The sequence below is a fragment of the Cyrtonyx montezumae genome, unplaced genomic scaffold (genome assembly GCF_038088225.1).
Source record: "Cyrtonyx montezumae isolate F1298 unplaced genomic scaffold, pur_monq_1.0 scaffold_33, whole genome shotgun sequence".
Classification (NCBI taxonomy): domain Eukaryota; kingdom Metazoa; phylum Chordata; class Aves; order Galliformes; family Odontophoridae; genus Cyrtonyx; species Cyrtonyx montezumae.
The window spans coordinates 1,306,978-1,325,801 of record NW_027072038.1 but is presented as its reverse complement, the minus strand read 5'-3'; the positions used below and the strand labels follow the sequence as shown (position 1 = coordinate 1,325,801).

Sequence of the window (18,824 nt, the reverse complement as noted above, 5' to 3'; positions counted from 1 at the left end):
CAGAACCATGGTGAGATTAATAAGACAGTCTTACTCTGGTCACCATTTTAGCTTGATGTTAACATTAAGAGCTATCTCAGCTTGGATGCATTGTGTCTATTTTATAGTGTTTTGTACCAATCTCATGCGTGGTAGCTGAAGCATGGCACAGGTAGGTTTCTGCTTGTAATCACTCCACAAAGGTTAATTTGTCTTATCCAGTACATCAGCTCTACTGCACAGCAGCCCTACAGAGGTTTCATGGACTCCAGTGGCTGTTCCATAGGGCACAGCTGAAGGCTCAGCTCAGACCCTTCTAGAACACAGCTTTATCCATTTTGCAAGTCTCACACATGGTTTATACTTTTTGTATATGAAATACTGGAGTGTCACAGATTTGCCAGCCCCATTACTTTAGCCATTTTGTATTTACCAGTGATACAATCCAATAAATCTCACTTAAATTAGTCTCAACTCTTACTGTGTTTCTGGTGCAGCCTCAGCCATTTGAACCTTAGCTTCCCTTTCCAGGTGCTCCTTGGTTAGCATTTGTATAAGCACCCTCCCCTCCAGGGAAGAAAAATTAAAGGTGACCTCACAGGTGGCTCCAGCTCCGCAGCAAAGCTTGCCAGCACACAGGAAGGTGGGAATCAATCTTTCCAGGAATACAGGAACACATTGCTTGCTGAACAGGACTGAGGAGCCCAAGACTCACCCCACTGCCCCAGAACAATCCACCACACAACTTGATCCATCATCCTGCTGAAGGCACTGCACTCACAGGTAAGGGTAACTTGAAATAGAAAAGAATTAGGACTTCCACAGTCAGCTTTTGCTGATGTCTCCATGCAGTTGTGTTGGTCAAACTCAAGGAGAAAGCTTAACCCATCCCTGCTCTGGGAGGACAGGGGGAGCTCAGTACAAGTGTGGTAACATGGCAGGGAAGTGTAGAACTTGCTGAGAAATAACTGTAGGAATAAAGCAGCATTCCCCCACCCTGCTTCGTACTTGATTCAGTCGGCCTCATTGAGCCCTGCCCCCTTCATGCTACAGCACCCAATGTAGACACCAACAAACAGCCCTCCATTGTTCTTTGGTTGGATAAAAAGTCTTTAAAAGTCACCATACAAACAGAGAAGAAAAAAAAGTTTAGCTGCACACTGTGAATATGCTACAACAGAGCTACCACTGTCTGGAGCCCCATCCAGGCTGAGAACATGGCTTCTTCCAGCTGCTGCTTCTACAGAAGAGCTCAACTCAAACTATACATCCCTCACAGAGTTAAACACTTCAGAGCACGTCAAATGCAAGCACAGTCTGGGGTGACTGAGCATTTACGAGCACAAGACCATGGAGGCCATTCTTTTTGCACTGTGGAGCACACTCACTTTACTTCCCCTAGGACTGCTGATGCTGCACCAAGCTCCTGCACACCCAGAGGGCCTCAACTGCTGCTCAGTCCCTGCAAGAACAACACTGTCTGCAAGGCTGGCTCCTTAAAGAAGTGCTGGCTTTAAAGGCAGCTGTTCTAGAAGGCCAGGAGCACAGATACATATACAGATACATATGCCTTATTACAACTAATACGCATATGCTTCAGCTTCAAATAAATATCTATGACCTCAGAATAGTAAATACCACCTCTGCACAATAAATAAAATATTGCATTTTCTCTCGGCCTGTCTGGGAGTCATTTTGGAATGTTGTTTTCAGAGCTAAAAAGAGAGTCCTGTGTTAAACAGTTAAGGCTTCCAGTGCTTTGGGTTTCAACAGCTTCTTGGCAGCAATGATGGTGTTCTTCATCAGCATGGCAACTGTCATGGGCCCAACTCCCCCAGGGACTGGAGTGATGAAACTGGCTTTCTTCTTCACTCCTGCAGGAAGGAGAGAGAGAGTTTAGCATGCAAGTCAAGGACAGTAGGACCTATCAAGCTGGCTGGTCAGTATGAAACTGTAACCAAACTAATAGTGTCAAACTCCTTTTATAGCTATTAGTTAATTTTATTATATTAGCCTTTAATTTAGATCTTTTCCCCCCATTAGCCAGGACAGCACAGAGCACATCACATTCTGACCATCCCCACTTATGCCCCAAGCTCACATCAGAGGCCAAGCTGGGGAAAAAGCAAGGTCTAAATAGCTGGATGTGCACAACATACTGAGTCTGAGGCTAGATGTGGGACTAATGCAATGAAGTAACAGTGAGTGTTTGCCCTCCGTCTTGCAAGAAGAGGTTCCAGGACTTTCTGCTGGGCTCATGGAGATGTAGGGCCTGCCTGGGCACTAAGTGGTGAGCAAGGCCAGTGAACAGCAAGCCAAAAGGGAAGACCTGCATGCTTTTGGTTTTCCTGGGAGGCAGAGTTTAAAAACAGGAGCATGAGTTATAAACTGGAGTAGAAGCAAAGCATCCCAGCTGCCTACGTTCAGAATCAACCTCCTCTGCCTTGCAGAGTACATGGCCCCATGGCATATTCCAGGAAAGCTCTCTCACTTATATACTGAATACAAAAACAATAGAGTTTCAGGATTGGTATGCATCTGCTGCAGTGCACGAACCAGGACTCTCTCGCCACTTCTCACAGCTAGATGCTGAATGCTCAAAGTACAAGGATGCCAGAGCCTTTTTTTTTTACCTTCAAAATCCACATCCCCAACCAGCCTTGATTTGGCAGTGATAGGATCCTGCACTCTAGTTATCCCCACATCAATAACTGCAGCTCCTTCTTTGATCATATCAGCCGTGATCAGATTAGGAATACCTGTAAGAAAACAAAGCCACATGCTCACAGTGGTGCTAAACAGCTCCCTGTTCCCCCTCACCCCTGTGCAGCCCAGCATGTTTTGACCCACCTGGGCTTTTTTCCTGCCTCACAAATGCACTAGTCACAGGTGCACGATCCAGAGCTACTCCTTGAGATGTTCAGCTCCCTCAGGAATCAGGGGTTTGAGTGATTTATTTATAACCTCAGCAGAAAAGGAACTGGACTCCACCTCCAGAAAGAGGTCTGGAAAAAAGCTGCAACCAAAGCACTCTCCAATTTGAAATCTTGATATCTACTATTATTATGCAGTGCTGCCTTCAACACTGACACCACTTCTAATCCTACCAGCACCTTGTGTCTCCTCATGCCCATTTCTAAACCCACATTCCTCTCACACCCAGCTTCTGCTGCCAGGCATGGACACCCCAAATCAACACGATTCTTCTGCTAATGAGCTATACCCAAACCAATGGCACAGCCCAGAGAAGAGCACGTGTACATGTGGGGACCTCTTGTGCTCTGAAGTGGGTACTGCAGATGTCCTTCAGCATTTTCACCATCTCTGGGTAAGCAGATGGTCAGTATTTTTCTCTCCCCATAAGCACAGAACTGCCTGTACACACAACACAGCCCATATAACAGGGCCTGTCAGCTGCTCTCTACATCTGATCAGGTGCTTGCTAGCACACCAAGTTCTCCTGCCAGGTGTCATTTTGCATTTCCCAGAGCTACAAACAGTTCTGTTAGTCTACCCTGTTTTATCACAGGATTAAACAGCCCACCCTTGCCCACAGCAGTTCCAAGCAGTTATAAGGGTGTCAGATCCTCTCGTGTTGTCAGAGCTGCTTCAGGCAGGGAGGCCTTGGGACATGTACCAACAGGACTGCATCTTACAAGGAGAGATTCCCATCAGAAATACCACACAAGCAGCAACGCAGCAGTCTGTGTGCACATCACCTGCACTGATAGTTCAGTCCTACCTGCTGCTGCTACCACGATGTCAGCACGGATCGTGTGTTGTTTCAGTTGCTCCTTGGGAGTATAGCGGTGTGATATTGTTACTGTGGCATCACCTGCAAGAGGGGTTACATGAAGCATTTTACTCATGTGTATGGCAGGTTCTCTAACCTTCCACCTTCAAGACCACCTGGGAAAGTATCAAAAATACAAGAGCTCGATGACAAGCTCGATGACAAACCACTGGGAAGCTGCCTACGAAAGTCAGAAGGAGGGATCTGGTAAAGAAGGACTAACTGAAGAAAGCTTTGAAGTGGTTGCCTGTGTGCAGAGCTAACTGCCCAGCCTCCACCACGGCTCTAGTTATGTTACAGCCCTCAAGGCAGGCCTGGGGCTGGTTTAAGAGCCTAGCAAGGACTGTGGGACAGGCAGAGGACCTCCTCCCACGGCTGCCTGGTACTCTGGCTCTGAGACCAGGGAGCTCCTACCTCCTGGACGCTCGTGCCTGCCATCTGTGTGCAGCAACATAGCAATGGGCATTCCCACATTCTTCGACCGACCAGCCACCACCACATTCTTCCCCAGGGTTGGGATGCCTGAAGTAGACAAAACAGACTCTTAAGACAAATACAAGCTGGAGCTGGGGCAAACAGCAGCCAATATTGCAGCAGCTTACCCGTCCTCTTAATGATCTCCCACACTCCCCACGGGGTGGCTGGCAGCATGGAGTACTGGTCAAGGCACATGCGGCCCACATTTATCACATGAAAGCCATCAACATCTTTGTCTGGAGTCACAGCGTTGCAGATCTTCCGCTCATCAATGTGTTCTGAACAAAAACAAACAAGGGATCAGCCAAAAAACCTGACCTGCTGCCCCAGTTCCTCAGAAGCATCACAGTTTGGGGGCTTGAAGCTCTTCCAACAAGCTCAAGGCTAACAGCTCCCAGCAGAAGGGGACTGGGACCACCTGGGGACTGTGCTGTTGCTAACGGAGTGGATATTTTTAGACAGCTGCAGTGTTAGAACCAAGTTTAAGCTCCTGGCACATGAAGCTGATACCACCGACACAAGATTAGATTTCCACAGCCCCCAGCAAGTTACAGGCAGCTGTATGATGGAGTGGTGTTATCTTTAAGTTGGCACCATGGCAGAATGCCACTTGTCATGTCAGGAGGACTCCTGAGCTACACCTCCTTCTGGCATGCAGCCTCTTAAAAAGTTTAATGTGAAAAATGAAACAGATTGAGATCCAGCTACTCACCAGGTAAAGGAAGCTGCACTAACAGGCCATCCACGTTGGCATCGTTATTTAGTTTGCTGATCAAATCCAGTAGCTCCTCCTCAGTAATTGAAGCTGGCTTGAGGATTGTTTCACTGCTGATTCCTGTGCAGACAGTGAAAGTGTTGCATTAGACAGCAGCTTCTCTAATCCACACTAATTTAAGCTGCCTGGTTTAAATCCTACACAAAACCTGATATGGGAACATCAAGGACTGCATGCTTCATGCAACAGTGACCAACTTCCAGGCCATAGACCTTCACAAGTCTTTCAAGTTATGATTAAAGACCATTTGTCTGTGGAGACATCCCTGGGAAAGACTGCTTGCAAACAGATGCCCTCCCAGTGCATGGAGGGCTTGGAGAAACCACACAAATATTTTATGGTGAAAATGCAATTGCACCTCCTGTGGAGCTTCTTCACCACAGCAGGAAGGGGATGTCAGTCTGAAATCTCAGCTCCAAAGGTTTTAGCAGCACAGAATGCAGCAAGGAATTAAAACATTGTGTGCCCCAGACCTTTTTCAGCACATCTTCCCCAGGAGAACACTTGGGAAGCCAAGTAGGACCCTGATCTGCAAGACTGGAAGCCTCAAAGCACATCATGACTGTGCTGAATGATGACTGCATCTTGGACAGTCGACTAAAGAAGGCAAATTAAAGCCCTGCTGGTGCTTTACACAGGCCCACCAAGCTCACAGATCCAAGCTGCAGGGGCTGATGCTGCCCTGAGGGATTCAAGTGACACAATGCAAATGTGAACTGTGCCTATTAATTGCATCACAGCAGCACTAGGAAGGCAGCCAAAGCAGACACAGCAAACTCTGCAGTAAGCCCAGGCAGCTGACACAAAAACCAGCCAGGGGGATGCATCCTAAACGTTCCCCAGCATCCAGCAGAGGACAAAAGCAACATCAGAGTGCAAGCAACAAGAAGCAGTCCATTGCTCCACTCTTTCAGAGCAGAGCACAAGTCTTACCAACATCAGCAGCTGCTTTGGTTTTGTTCAGCACATAGGAGTGACTTGCAGGATTTTCACCAACCAGAACCACGCTGAGGTGAGGTCTCTTGTTTCCAGCTGCTACCCACTGTTCAACCTCATGACGTGCCTCTAGTCTGATCTGCCGAGCCAGCTTCCTTCCAGAAATCACAACTGCATCCTCTCTGCAGTACGAGAAGCATCAGCACAGCAGTCAGCAGTGTTAGGATCACCAAATCCAAGCTCCGTGCAGCACCAGTGCAGCTAACAGGGGCTGCCCACGAGCCAGGGCAGAAGCAGTTCTTCCACCTGAGCTCAGTACGAGCCTTTATCTGTAAAACCGTTTTCTTTTTCTGCCAATTGCATTCAGCAGCATATTCCAGTCCTCGGGCTGCAGCTCCGCAAACAAAGCTGCCGGAGGAGCAGAGCTGTTCCTGCAGCACGAGGAAATGAACAGTGTGAGCAGGAGCCCACCCGTGTGTTGTCCACACACAGCACACAGCCAGCTTCCCCTTCGGGGCACTCAGTCACCCTCCCCAAAGCACGACAGCTTCGCTCCGTGAGGCAAAACTCATCCCACATTAAGTGGAGTTTCCACTATTGGAAGCGCTGGGCAATCGCAGCCCACCCTGAGGCTGCAGGGCACGGTGTGCCACGGTGGGCCCCCAGCGTCCCAGCCAGGCGTCAGCCCACCGAGCACAGACCGAGCCCCCCCACCCCCCACCCCAACCTCACTGCATCTGTGCAGATTGACAAAAGCAGGCGGGGATACGCGATTTCAACCCCATCCAAAAGACCCCAGCGCTCAGCTGGAGCCGAAGGGGGGCGGGGGGGGGTGTGCCCATCCGAACCGTGTCACGACAGCTCCTCGCCTGCGTTTCTGGTCTAAATCGGTAGCAGAGGTTCTGCCAAACGCATTCCAGGTAACCGGATACCCGCCGAGCACGGGGCCACGGCCGCACACCGCTCACGTCCGCTCAGCCCTTCGGGCTCCGACCACCGCTCCCATCTCAGCGCCGTTCTTATCGATCAAACTCCTCCGGGAGCGTTTCACCCCCGCGAGGTTCACCCGCGGTCTTCCCCGCGGCACCGCTCCGTGCACGTCCTCACCCCTCAGCCCCGCGGTTCTGCCCCGGTCCGGAGCCGCTGTCCCGCACCGCCCGGTACCGGAGCACCCAGCGAGCAAAGCCCATCGCAACGACCCACCGCGGCATGGGGAAAACCCCCATGGTTTTCCGCCCTCGCCCCCCCACCCCACCCCCCGGGCCCCACGCAAGGCGGCAGTGGGATTTCATCAGCCTGCAGCGCGCAGCGCGGCCGCTGGGGGCCCGCCCCATTCATTCCGAGGGCACCTGTACTACCGGCGGCCGGGCCGGGCCCTGCCCTACCTGGATGCGCTGAGGTGAAGGCGGCGGGCGCGGGGCCGGAGCGCGGTCCGAGCGAGAGCGCGGAGCGGACAGAGCGCGGTTGCCATAACAGCACTACAGCAACGAGCACGAACAACGCGCGGCAGCAATCCGGCGCCGCGCCGCCCCGCCAGCAGCTTATATAGCATCCGGGAGCCGCCCCCTCGCTGGCAGCGGGAGCCAATCGGCGCTGCGAGCGGCGCGGGGCTGGGCGGTGAGTGGCGGAGAAGAAGAAGAGGGCGGGGAGAAAGGGAGTAAATCATGGGAGGGGGCGGGGCTTCCAGCCGTAATTGGGCACGGCGGCGCCTATTGGTTGGGTTTGGTGAGCGTGAAAGGACGCGGTAGGCAAGGGCGGGGCGAGGTTGCGCCTGTTGCCATAGCGACGGTGCCGCTTGAGGCCACGCCCCCGGCTATCGCGAGAGCTGGGCGGGAACTGCGGCTGCCGGCGGCACTCTCCCTGGGGCCGCGCCGCTCGCCATGAGCTTCCTCTTGTGAGTGCCCGCGGGGTCGGGTGCCGAGGGGGGAGGCCTCGCGGCACGGCTGGCTGCGGGCGGCTGTGGGTCGGGAGGGCTTTGGGGAGGTCCTACAGGGCGGCTCGGTGAGGGTTTGGGGGAGGGGCGCGGTCTCCGGGCTCGCTCCGTTAGGGGGAGGCCTGAGGGCATCCTCTGGGGCCTAGCGAGGGGTTGAGGAAGGGGGGGGCGGGGCTGTGGGGTTTGGTGGGGGAGACCTCGGGGGAGTGAGAGCTGGGGGCTGGCAGAGGGCCGGAGAGCGGCTGGAGGGGCTTCACCTGTTGTGGGGACGGTGCTGGGGGGAGGGCTCATCCCTCTGGGCATGGGGAGCTGAGGGGTTTGTTCTGGGGATGGGGGGGGGGAAGGGAGGAGGATGTCCTGTGGGTGTGGGGCGGTGAGGTGCACCTGGGGCAGGTGGGTACGGCCCGGGCGCAGTGGGAATGGTGTAGGCGTGGTGTGTTGGTCGCTGTCTGCTGTACAAGTGCATCTGTAAGCAGCTGTAGGGTTGTGCTGTTACGTAGCTGTGTGGTAGATGTGAACGCTGGTAAAATTCTAGCTCTAGAAGCCTGGTAGGTGTCAGAAGGAGTGGTGACATCTTGAAGTGTGAGAAGGGGCTGGGGAGCTTCCTTCTGTTGTCAGTGATGTGCTGGAATCCTCTGTCTGGTATCAGTGCTGTGCAGGGCCCGTGTTTCCACCTGCAGCGTGGTGGGAGGCGATGGCTGGGCTGAAGAGTGAGTTGGATCAAAGGGTTTTTCATGCCCACTGTGTCTAAGCAGAGAGCAAAGCCAGCGGGCTGTGCAGTAATGCTGCATCAGGAAGCTGCCATGAGACGTGTGCAGGCTGAGTGCATCCGGCTGTATGCAGCTGGGGGGTGGGCAGCAAGCCAGCAGTGCCAGGAAACACACGTGCCCCCAGCAGTGCTTTGGCTCACACCACCACGCATCAGAGCCAGCACAGGCTCTGCACAGAGCATGGTGACTCTGAGCTGTGTGGGCTGGGAGTCCGAAAGTTAATGTTTTGTGGTTCAGAGGCATTAAAATCCTGCCATCTCTCGGCAGTGTTGGCTTTTGTGCGTGGATATAATGCCAATAACAAGCTCTGACACTGCTACTCTGTGTGCTGCTTTGCTCCATTATAGGGCTGAGGGGTAATGCAGTTGTATAACTGTTGGTAGGACATAGCATGGGATGATTAAAGCTGCAATGATGATGTGTGTTACAGGGCTGGAGTCCGTTAAGCTGCTCTTCTGAGCAGATTTGTTTCCTATACAGTGTGCCTTTGACCCAGTCAGCCAGTAGTTTTGCTGAACTTAAGTTAGTTTTGGCAGAACTTAAGTTGCCTTGTCTGCAGTGTGAGTGAATGCAGCCACTGCTGGTTTGTCTTTGAGCCTTTGCACCAAATGCTCTCTGCGATTTGAAAAGGGAAGTGTGCACCTGGCTGTCAGAAACGCATTGGCACACACATAGGATCTGTTCTCCCTGATGGTGGAGAAAAGGGGAGGTCTGGTGTCACCACAGCTGATCCTGCCAAGAGGCAGGGAGCAGGAACGGGAGGGAAATGCTTCTGAAAAGGGATTGCTGCTGAAGGGCTAACAGGAAGTGTTTCTCTTTGTTTTCTCAGTGGGAGTCGATCTTCGAAAACATTCAAACCCAAGAAGAATATTCCTGAAGGCTCCCATCAGTATGAGCTCCTGAAACATGCCGAAGCCACTCTTGGGAGTGGCAACCTCAGGCAAGCAGTTATGCTGCCAGAGGGGGAGGACCTCAACGAGTGGATTGCAGTTAACAGTAAGTCCTGGGAGAGAGGGGAGGGTACAGATGTCTGGTTTTCATCCTTAAAAGAAACAGAGCATTTCCCAAAATTCCTGTCCCAGCTGTATGCTGCTTAACTGAGTAAGGATTAAAGGGGAATTAAGTGTTATGACATGCTGACCAGTCGTGTGTCAAAGTGGTGTTGTGCTCTGGAAGTGTGCAAGAAGCGAGAAGCTAACGTGTGCAGTTGTTGTTTTGGATTGCACTGCCTTTGAGTTCTGACTTGGGAAGGCAGTTGGATTTGTGAGTGGTTATTTTTGGAAGTGGGGTAAGCTTTGAGGACTGATATTTGGAATTAGGGTGTCTGGAGCCTGAAGCAGTTATCTACGAGTTGCAGTTGGAATAAACTTGATGCGTTTCCTTTCCAGCGGTGGATTTCTTCAACCAAATCAATATGCTGTATGGGACCATCACAGAGTTTTGCACAGAGGCAAGCTGTCCAGTCATGTCTGCTGGACCAAGGTAAGAAGTTTGTGATGGTCTACAGCATGTGCTGGGGAAGTGACGGGGTGCACTGATCTTGGAAGCATGTGTCAAGAAGCTGAAGAGGACGGGATGTGTCTGGATGGGGTTTGTGTACAGCACTGTGCTTCTGCAGTCACTCAGCTGTGTGTGAAGCCCTGTGGCCCGTTAGGGAGGCCGTGTGGTACCAGTGGCAGATTCATTTTAAGGAAAATGGAGAGGTTTAATCTGACGTGGCAGCCCCAGATCTTGCTGTCAACATTTAGTCGTGTCTCAGTCTGCTGTCGCCGCAGAGCGAGCGCTCAGAGGACGGAGTGTGGTTTTTGAGTGCATGCAGTTCTAAAACCACTGCTGCTAATGGGGCAGGACATGAGACAGTGAGGACCTGGCAGAGGCTGAGTTCAGGCTGCTGCGTGGCAATGCGATGGCTGCACAGGGAGAAGAGAGCAGGGGGTTTATAGAAGGCTGAGGCACCATGGAAGGAGAAAACAAGAGTAGGGCATGGAAGCTGGCTGGTGAGCAGTATTTGCAGTGCTGTGTAAAATCCTGCCCTGCTTTTCAAACCAGAAGTATCTAGATTGCAAGTTCCTGTTTCTATATCTGGGGACACTTCCTGTAAAGGCTTCCTGTTTGAAGTGCACTGTTCATTTTCACTCGTTGGTTGTCGAGAAACAACAACCGAAACAAATTTTTTTTCCCCCCTCTCTGTAGGGATTGTACAAAAGATGACTGAGGAAGTTCCTTGATGCACAGAGTTCTGGTAGACATCCGCCCCAGTTCTGGGGTGATGTGAGACTGAGAAGCACAGGTCACTTTGAGATGTTGTCTTTAGGAGCCTTTGGCTGACGTCTGGCCTCCGGATGGTCTCTGGAAAGTCAGCTGTCCCTCGTGCTGGTGGGCACTTCCCAGAGGGAGAGCCAAATGAAGGCTGGTGTCTGAAAGCCGTACGTGTAGTAACTCAAGAGGTGGGGGTTTGGCCCCCTCACTTCCCCTTCAGGCAGTTCTTTGCTCAGCTGAAAGCTGATGTCAGAGGAGGTTGCAGCAAAGCTGAACGTCACTTTTGAGGGTTGAACCCTGGTGGCTGTTGCTGCAGTTGTCGGGGTGGGGATGTTAACCCAAGCTGTTGTATTGGGCTTGAGGAGCTCAGGCATAAAGGCGAAGCACCACACAGAGCACTTGTTTTGCAGAGTCATTCCTTGCCAAGATAAGGGGGAAGCTGTGAGGCCCGGAGGCCAGAACAAGGACTGAAAATGCTTCTTCCTCTCCTCTTTCCCCATTAGACCAAGGAATTTATTTTTTCTTTCACTCAACAGATATGAGTACCACTGGGCAGATGGTACCAACATAAAGAAGCCAATTAAGTGCTCAGCTCCGAAGTACATTGATTACTTAATGACGTGGGTTCAGGATCAGCTGGATGATGAAACCCTCTTCCCTTCAAAGATTGGTAATGGCAGCAGCACAGCACCGTGTGCCTTGCATACAGGACCACGGTGCCACCGGATGGTCTTAGTACTTTATTTCATGTCTTGGTGGTTTGTTTTGTTGTTTTGGTGGGATTTTTTTAAGTACTTCTGAATAAACTGAAACCTCTCCATGCTTTTCAGGTGTCCCTTTTCCCAAGAACTTCATGTCAGTGGCCAAAACCATCCTGAAGAGGCTGTTCCGTGTGTACGCCCACATTTACCACCAGCACTTCGATTCCGTCATGCGGCTGCAGGAGGAGGCACACCTCAACACCTCCTTCAAGCACTTTATCTTCTTTGTGCAGGTGAGGTACCAAAAAGCTTCTCACCTGCCTCCACTGGGGTTTTTTGTTCCCATTTTCTTTTAGAGGGAGTTGGAATTGACATGCCTGCTTTCTTTCTGGAGGTCTACAACAGGGCTGTAGGGGAGGCAGCTCAGCTTTTACCTTCCGTGCATGAACTGTTGTTTGGGGTGGAATTATGCAAGCTGGCTGGACATGCTTGAATTTCCCTCTCTCCTATTTTATTAGCAAAGGGACCAGACCATAAAGAGAAGGAGGGAGGGGAGGGGCACTCCTCAGCCATGCAGCCAAGTTCAGTTTGCCCGAAATGCTTGAACATCTCCAGAGAAACAGCCGAGGTGGCTGCAGTTGGATGCGTGTTGGCCGGACCTGGAGCTTTGTTCTCTAGGGGCTCTTCCAGCAGCGTGTTCAGTTCTGGTGTTGCTTTTTCCTGCCAGGAATTCAACTTGATCGACAGGCGGGAGTTGGCTCCGCTGCAGGAACTTATCGAGAAGCTGGGCTCCAAAGACAGATAAACTTTCCCTGGGAGGACACGCATGGCTTCCAGTCGTGGCCACTCCTTTCTGCTTTGTCCACAGCCATTCTCCCCTTCACCCTCAGCAACACAAGCCCCAAAAAGCCAGATGATGTGCTGGCTGGTGCTGCCCCACTCGGTCTCAAAGGCCTTTGGTGAAACAGCGCTTGCACTGTGCTGCTGCAGCCTGCGTAGCCCTGGAGCTGGTGGCTGAGCTGTGGTACCTGGCACTGTTTTGTCCACTTTTTTTCTAAACTACATAGTCAAGTCTGGCAAGAATTGCAGTGGGAACCTCAGAGGCACAGCTCGTAGCAGGTTGTTTTGTTTTGTGCTGACATATGGAGAAGTTGCAGGATGCCTCTGTTTTCAGTGCTGGAGCAAAGCTTCCCCCAGATCCCACAGAGGCAGCACGTGGCCGTCCTGGGGCTGTGTCCAGCATGTGCTTCCCCTGGGGGAAGGGCAGCCAGCAGAGGCACAGCTTATTTTTGGAAGTGCTTTTTTGGATTTAGATGCACTTTGGCCAAAGAGCCTTAAGCTCCCCGCATGGCAGCATGGACGGGGAAGGAAAAAAAAGTGCCTGGCAAGGGGAGCCTGCCCCTTGGGGTGCAGAGCAGCTTTTCTGCCCCAGCTGGGGGGAGGGGGGGGGAGGGGAGGGTAGAGGGAGGGGCAGGGACCAAGTTGGCAAGGCAATAAAATTTCTTCTTCCTGCTCTCCTTTCTAATGGCTGTACTGTGTGTGTCTGTGTACCCCGCGGGCGCATTATCCTCTTTGCACAGCAGCAGTGCCCCACCCCGCCCCCCCAGCGCTGCTCCAGGAACCTCCTCGTGAAACCACACCTTTATTGGCCAGGCCACCCCTCCCCCCGCAGCCCTCCCACCCTCCTCGTCCAGCGCTCCGCTCCATCAGGGCTTGGGGACGGAGGTGAAGATGCGCAGCCCGTGCATGCTCTTGATCTCCTCGCTCAGCGCCTGCAACAGTTGAACGTAGGAGCCGAGTCCCGCCGCAACGCAAAGGCGTCTGAAGCAGCAAGCGCTACAGACAGCGGGGCCCGCAGTGCACAGCTCCGCGTTTCCTCACCTGGTTCACCATCTGGTGCTGCTGCACCGTCCGCTTCTCCCGGAACTCCTCCGACTCGATGTGGATCTCGTACATGGCCCCGCAGCCGCCTGCAAGGAGCGCGGCCCCGCTCAGCGCCGCCGGCGGCGCGGCCGTCGGGGCGGGGAAGCGCCTTTTCCTTACCCGAGATGTCCACCACTCGGATGGCGGAGGCGCGGGGGAATTTCTCGCGCAGGACGCGGCTCACCCGCTCCTCCCCGTCCGCCCCCGAGGAGAGGCTGCGCCAGGAACCGCGCGGCACGAGGAGCTGCGGGCACAGAGAGCGGAACGCTCCGGGAGCTGAAACGGAGGGGAGGGGGAAGGGAGAGGGGAAGGGGCAGCGAGGCCCGCGTGGGGCCCCAGCGCTGCCGGAGCGGGACGGAGGCCCTGAGAGGGCACTCACCGGCCCGCGGCCCCGCAGCGCCGCCGCCGCCATCTTGGGCGCAGGAGAGCGGAGAGGTGACCGCCGCCCGCCAACGGCAGCGCGCCGCGTCACAACTCCGCGCCGCACCACAGCGCCCCCTGCCGGGCCGGAGGTCTCCGAGCCTGCGAGCGATCCCAACCCCCCGCAGCCCCTCCCCCATCATCAATCCCCACTCACCTCCCCCCCCCACCCCCCCCCCGGCGGCCTCATCCTGCCCACCGCCCCCTAAGAGCACTGTGCAGAGCCAATCCCAACCCCCCCAAAACCGCCCTGTGCCGTAGGCCCCATCCCAACCTCCCCTCCCCCCCCCCCCCCCACCACGTCCGAAAGCAGAGCCAAAGAGAACGGCCCCCGATTTTGAGTGCAAAAAATAAATATAAAATTTATTAAAACACCCACAATATTTTAAAGATATCAGGAATAATACATTTTGCAGCCGGGTGGGCCGCGTGTAACTTAGAATAAAATACAAATTAAAAACAAAAACGAAACAAAACAAAAAAATCACGGGGAAGTTGGGGGGGGGGGGGGTCCATACTTGCGATTTTTAGGCATCCTAAAAAATAAATTTACCAAAACACTTGGGGGGGGGGGGGGGGGGGATGGAAAAGGGTCTGAAGAAACGAGAAACACACGAAAGAGGAGAGAAAGAAAAGGGAAAATTATACAAAATAAAATTATCGGCATAAATTTACTGTCCTAGGAGTTATCTACAGTTTAATACACATTAATCCTATTGCCTTGAGACGTGGGGAAAAAAAATCTACCGCTCCTCGATCCGCCCCGGAATTAAAAAAAAAAAAGAAAAAAAAAAGAAAAGAAAAACTTCATTTCAAGTAACCACAGCCCCGAGCCGGCCAAGGAATCTTCAAGTGTGTCCCTGGGGGGGACCCCCTGCCGCCTCCGTCCTCCAAACCCCACGAAATGCCAACACAACCCGACCCCAACCCCTCCTCCGCTCGAATCCCGAGCGCTGAACCCCAGAGAAATGGCGCTTTTTATGTCGTTTCATTTTATTGTGTTGTTGCTGCTGTGTTTTTGATGGTTTGGGTTTGTTTGGTTGGTTTTGGGTTTTTTTTTTCCCTGTTTGTTTGCTTGTTTCCTTTTCCTTCCTATTCTCTGCGCCATGGTGCAAAACCCCACCGGCGAAACGCTCCCAAGAACAAAACAAGGCTGAAAACTACGGCAGTTTTGTAATCCCTGAAGGATGCGGAAATGAGGAAAAGCCCGGGCGGAAAGGGTCAATGAAAGGAAAAACAAAACGTAGGAACTCACACCGCTGCGAAAGGATCCCTGATTTCGGGAAGATTCGCCCCGGTTTCACTGCCTTCGCTGCTGCGGCGCTGCAGGATTGAGGTATCTGCATTGGTTTGGGGCACGGGGGGGGGCTGCTGCCCCCTCAGCTCACGGGAACCCAAAGGGAAAAAGTAGCACCAATGAAACCCCAAAAAAATGGAAAGGAGAGCGGGGAGGTGGAAAGGAAATGAAGAGATGGGAGAAGCGTGAAGCCCAGCTATCCCCTGCCGCAGCTCCCCGCAGCCACAGCCCGCTGCTCTGGGGAGGGAAAGGAGCTCCGGGGGCCAGGAATTGCCAGCACCGTGTCGGGGTGCAGCGGCCACACACCGGCTCCAAGCACCACGGCCGTACTCAGAGGGGGAGCACGAGGTCCTTGTGCTGTGCCCGAGCACCACGACTGCCCCAGGACCAAGCACCGCAGCCGCGCTCGGTGGGCAAAGCACCGTGCCCCGGCACCACATCCGCACCCCACATCTGAGCACCACGTTCAAGCACAGTGTTGGTGAACGGTGGGCAAAGCACCACGCCTGAGCAACTGTTCCTGAGCACCACGGCCACGCACCGTGCCCAAGCACTGTGTCCATGAACCCTGTTCAAGCACCGTGACTGCGGACAACGTCTGAGCACCATCGGAGCGAGCACCGTGCCCGCCTGCTGTGCACGCGCACCAGATCTGAGCACCGCACACGAGCACCACATCCAAGCACCACGTTCACACACTGCGGCCGAGCACCACATCCCTAGCACCGCAGCTGAGCACCGACAGACCACAGCCAAGCACTGTGTTCACACACCTGGCTGAGCACCGCGGCCGAGCACCGCAAGCGAGCACCGTGTCCCCAGCGCGGGGCCGAGCACCATGCCCGAGCACCGTGGCCACGCACTGGGGCGGAGGACCACATCTGAGCACTGTGTCTGCCCAACCCTGGTTCCTGGAGGGGAATGAAGCTGCCACAAAGCAAAGGTGCCCCCAACACTTCAGCACGGCACCGATTTCTGTTTGCATAAGAACAAGATGCTCCCGGCACGCTTTGAGCTGTCGCTCCAGAAAAGTAAACTTCCTTCTCAACGACATCATTGCTTTTTTTTTGTTTGTTTTTTTCATTTCTTTTCTTGGTTCTCTAGTTTCGTATATACATTAGTAGCACCTCGGCAAGATGGAATCAGGCAGAAGCATGATACAGTTCGTTAAAACACCATAGCACCATTTTGATTAGAAGATTTCATTTAATAAAAATACGCCTTAAAGAGCCCACAAAGCATATTCCAGTACTAAAAGGAAAAGTTAGCAATTGAGGCACCTCAGGGATTCTGGTTTACCTTCTCCTTCCTGAGCCTCATCCCAAGAGTGCCAAGAGGGGGAGCGGCCCCCGGCCAGCACCGAGGTACACACCATGACTGGGAACACCACGGTGTGCGTGGAGATCTCCCCCCGCTTCCCATCGTGGGTGTTGTTCTAGCACCAGTGTGGCTGCGACCTGCTGCAAAGTGTCCCCCCACCCCGGCCCCGATGCGATTAAAAACACCGCCCCCAGCACACCCCGCTGCCCACCCCACACCGGGACATCCCCACAGTGCTTCCACCCCATGGCTTCTGCGCGGGTGGGACAAGCGTGGGTGCTGGTACAGATAAAGAAAAAGATTTTGCTTAAAACAGACTCTCAGCAGCAAGGGGTTAAAGAGCTGTGCATAGTTTTCTAGTTTTCATATAAGAAGTCTGAAGCATGCTAATTTTCAATGACTGAGATTTGAGGTAGGTTATACGTAATGTAGTGTAAAAACGTGAGACTGCAGCAGTTCTCGCCCTGACCCACACGCCGCTGCCCCCCTGCCAGACCAGTTTGAGCCTCCCTTCAAGGCAGAGGGGGGATGCTGCGCTGGAGCAAGCTCCCAAACCAGACACCTCCAAGGAAGCAGGACTTAGACAGGTTGCACGGACCGAAACATTCTCCAAACGCGCCCCTTTCTTCCGAACGCCGCAAATTCCTTGCTAACATCATCTACGCAAAGCTTTCAAGGCACCCCTGCAACGACCTACAGCACGGAAGTCAGACACGACCTGGGCGAAGCAAACTGAGGCCGGCACCCGAATCCGACCTCTTTCATTCTTAGACCTCCAAACAGCACTGCCACTGCACCACAGCTGAGCCTAATGGCCAAGAGCCACGGCCAATCGCTACAGCCAAGACCTACAGCCAAGCCCCGTGACCAAGACCATGACCAAGATCCACGGCCAAACTCCACGACCCAGACCCACAGCTAAAACCATGACCAAGACCCATGGCCAAGATCCTTGACCGTGTCTCACGGCTAAGACCACAACCAAGCCCCACAGCCACGCTCCTCGGTCAAGACCTATGGCCAAGGTCTACAGTCAAGACCCACGACCAAATGCTATGGCCATGACCCATGGTCAAGCCCCAAGGTCGAACCCCGTGGCCAAAACCATGGCCAAGAGCCATCAACAGCTGAACCCCGTGGCCAGTGCCCATAGCCAAGCCCTGCGGCACGCAGCCCCAGGACACCCGCAGGCCAACGTAAGCTCTGACTTGCCATGAACTCTACAATCCTGATATGCTATTGGGTACTTATAAGAAAAGCGATAATAGCTCATTGAATTTCCTTGTCAAATATACGCGACTTTACAGATTACAGTTAAAAAAAACAAATTATGAAGGACGGACAAAGCATGTTAAATATTCTGCCAGTATTTACAGTTCTCCCACCATAAGTGTGTCTAAAACATACTGCTTTCAAGTTATCGGGGGGGGGGGGGGAGGGTGGGGAGGGGGAAGTTTGCTTTTTAATTTTTTTTTTTTTTGCTTTTTGCTTTTGCTTTCTTTTTTTTTTTTTTTTTTTTAAGTTTTGCTTTCGTTTTTAAATCTAAGTGAAAGTGCTTTAAAAAAAAAAAATTTTCTTTCCCTATGTACAGGCTTTAAAAACAGACTACCCAAAGGTTTCAGGCTGTTTTACCGAGATCCTGCTTGAGCTGTGCCAGTGCTCCTGCGTTCCCCCCCCACACCCCCCCCCCCCCAAAGGCACCTGGAAGTGCAAAGCGACGGCCCCGTCCCGCACCCAGCGCCCGGCACGGCTCGAGGGAGGTCGTTGGGAGAGCACCACGCAGTGCTGTTGGTTGGTGGGTCAGTGGGTTGTCGTTTCTGGGTTTTTTTTCCCCCGTGGGAAGAACGGCGATCTGTAGGAAGGTGAGATGATGGCACCTGGGGAGAGAAAAACGCAGAGCGCAGCGCTGCGCCCATCGGACTGAGTGTGGGGAGACGAGTCCTGGGTTTGCTCCTCCCAGAGCCGCCCAGACGGCCGAAGTCCCCCAGAGACTGAAAGCACCAGACTTCAGCAACAGTGATGTACAGAGAGCAACGCTAGCTATTCACAGTTTGGTGTTGTTGTTTCTGTGGGTTTGTGGTGGTGGTTTTTTTTCCTTTCCTATTTCTGTGTTTGATTCCTGTCGGGTTAGTCGGAGACGCAGCCACCGTTGCCGAGCTGCTCCTCCTCTCCTCGGGGCGACAGAGCCCCAAATTCGAGCACAGAGCCCCAGACCCGAGCACGGAGCTCCGGAGCAGCTCC

At 53.3% G+C, this 18,824-nt stretch overlaps 4 protein-coding genes across 4 annotated transcripts in view; 2 read left to right on the top strand and 2 right to left on the bottom strand.

The window, feature by feature from the left end:
* Positions 1-804: 804 nt before the first annotated feature.
* Positions 805-7,436, bottom strand: MTHFD2 (methylenetetrahydrofolate dehydrogenase (NADP+ dependent) 2, methenyltetrahydrofolate cyclohydrolase). The gene is made up of 8 exons (XM_065745160.1): positions 7,346-7,436; positions 5,958-6,142; positions 4,962-5,084; positions 4,375-4,527; positions 4,187-4,294; positions 3,722-3,814; positions 2,613-2,738; positions 805-1,853 (listed from the first exon to the last, which is right to left on the bottom strand). The coding sequence occupies exons 1-8, from the start codon at positions 7,429-7,431 to the stop codon at positions 1,714-1,716; spliced, it is 1,014 nt and encodes a 337-aa protein (XP_065601232.1). The 5' UTR covers positions 7,432-7,436; the 3' UTR covers positions 805-1,713.
* Positions 4,012-18,824, top strand: part of ANXA4 (annexin A4) — an 81,871-nt gene continuing 67,058 nt past the window's right edge. Inside the window, exon 1 of the mRNA XM_065745163.1 lies at positions 4,012-4,021. The gene's annotated coding sequence lies outside the window, so the exon portion shown is untranslated. The remainder of the gene's footprint in view (positions 4,022-18,824) is intronic.
* Positions 7,785-12,588, top strand: MOB1A (MOB kinase activator 1A). Its single transcript, XM_065745169.1, has 6 exons — positions 7,785-7,854; positions 9,493-9,659; positions 10,052-10,145; positions 11,459-11,592; positions 11,753-11,916; positions 12,351-12,588. The coding sequence occupies exons 1-6, from the start codon at positions 7,841-7,843 to the stop codon at positions 12,426-12,428; spliced, it is 651 nt and encodes a 216-aa protein (XP_065601241.1). The 5' UTR covers positions 7,785-7,840; the 3' UTR covers positions 12,429-12,588.
* Positions 13,283-13,963, bottom strand: BOLA3 (bolA family member 3). Its single transcript, XM_065745175.1, has 4 exons — positions 13,926-13,963; positions 13,667-13,790; positions 13,505-13,593; positions 13,283-13,395 (listed from the first exon to the last, which is right to left on the bottom strand). Exons 1-4 carry the CDS (start codon positions 13,956-13,958, stop codon positions 13,330-13,332), a joined length of 312 nt encoding a protein of 103 aa, XP_065601247.1. The 5' UTR covers positions 13,959-13,963; the 3' UTR covers positions 13,283-13,329.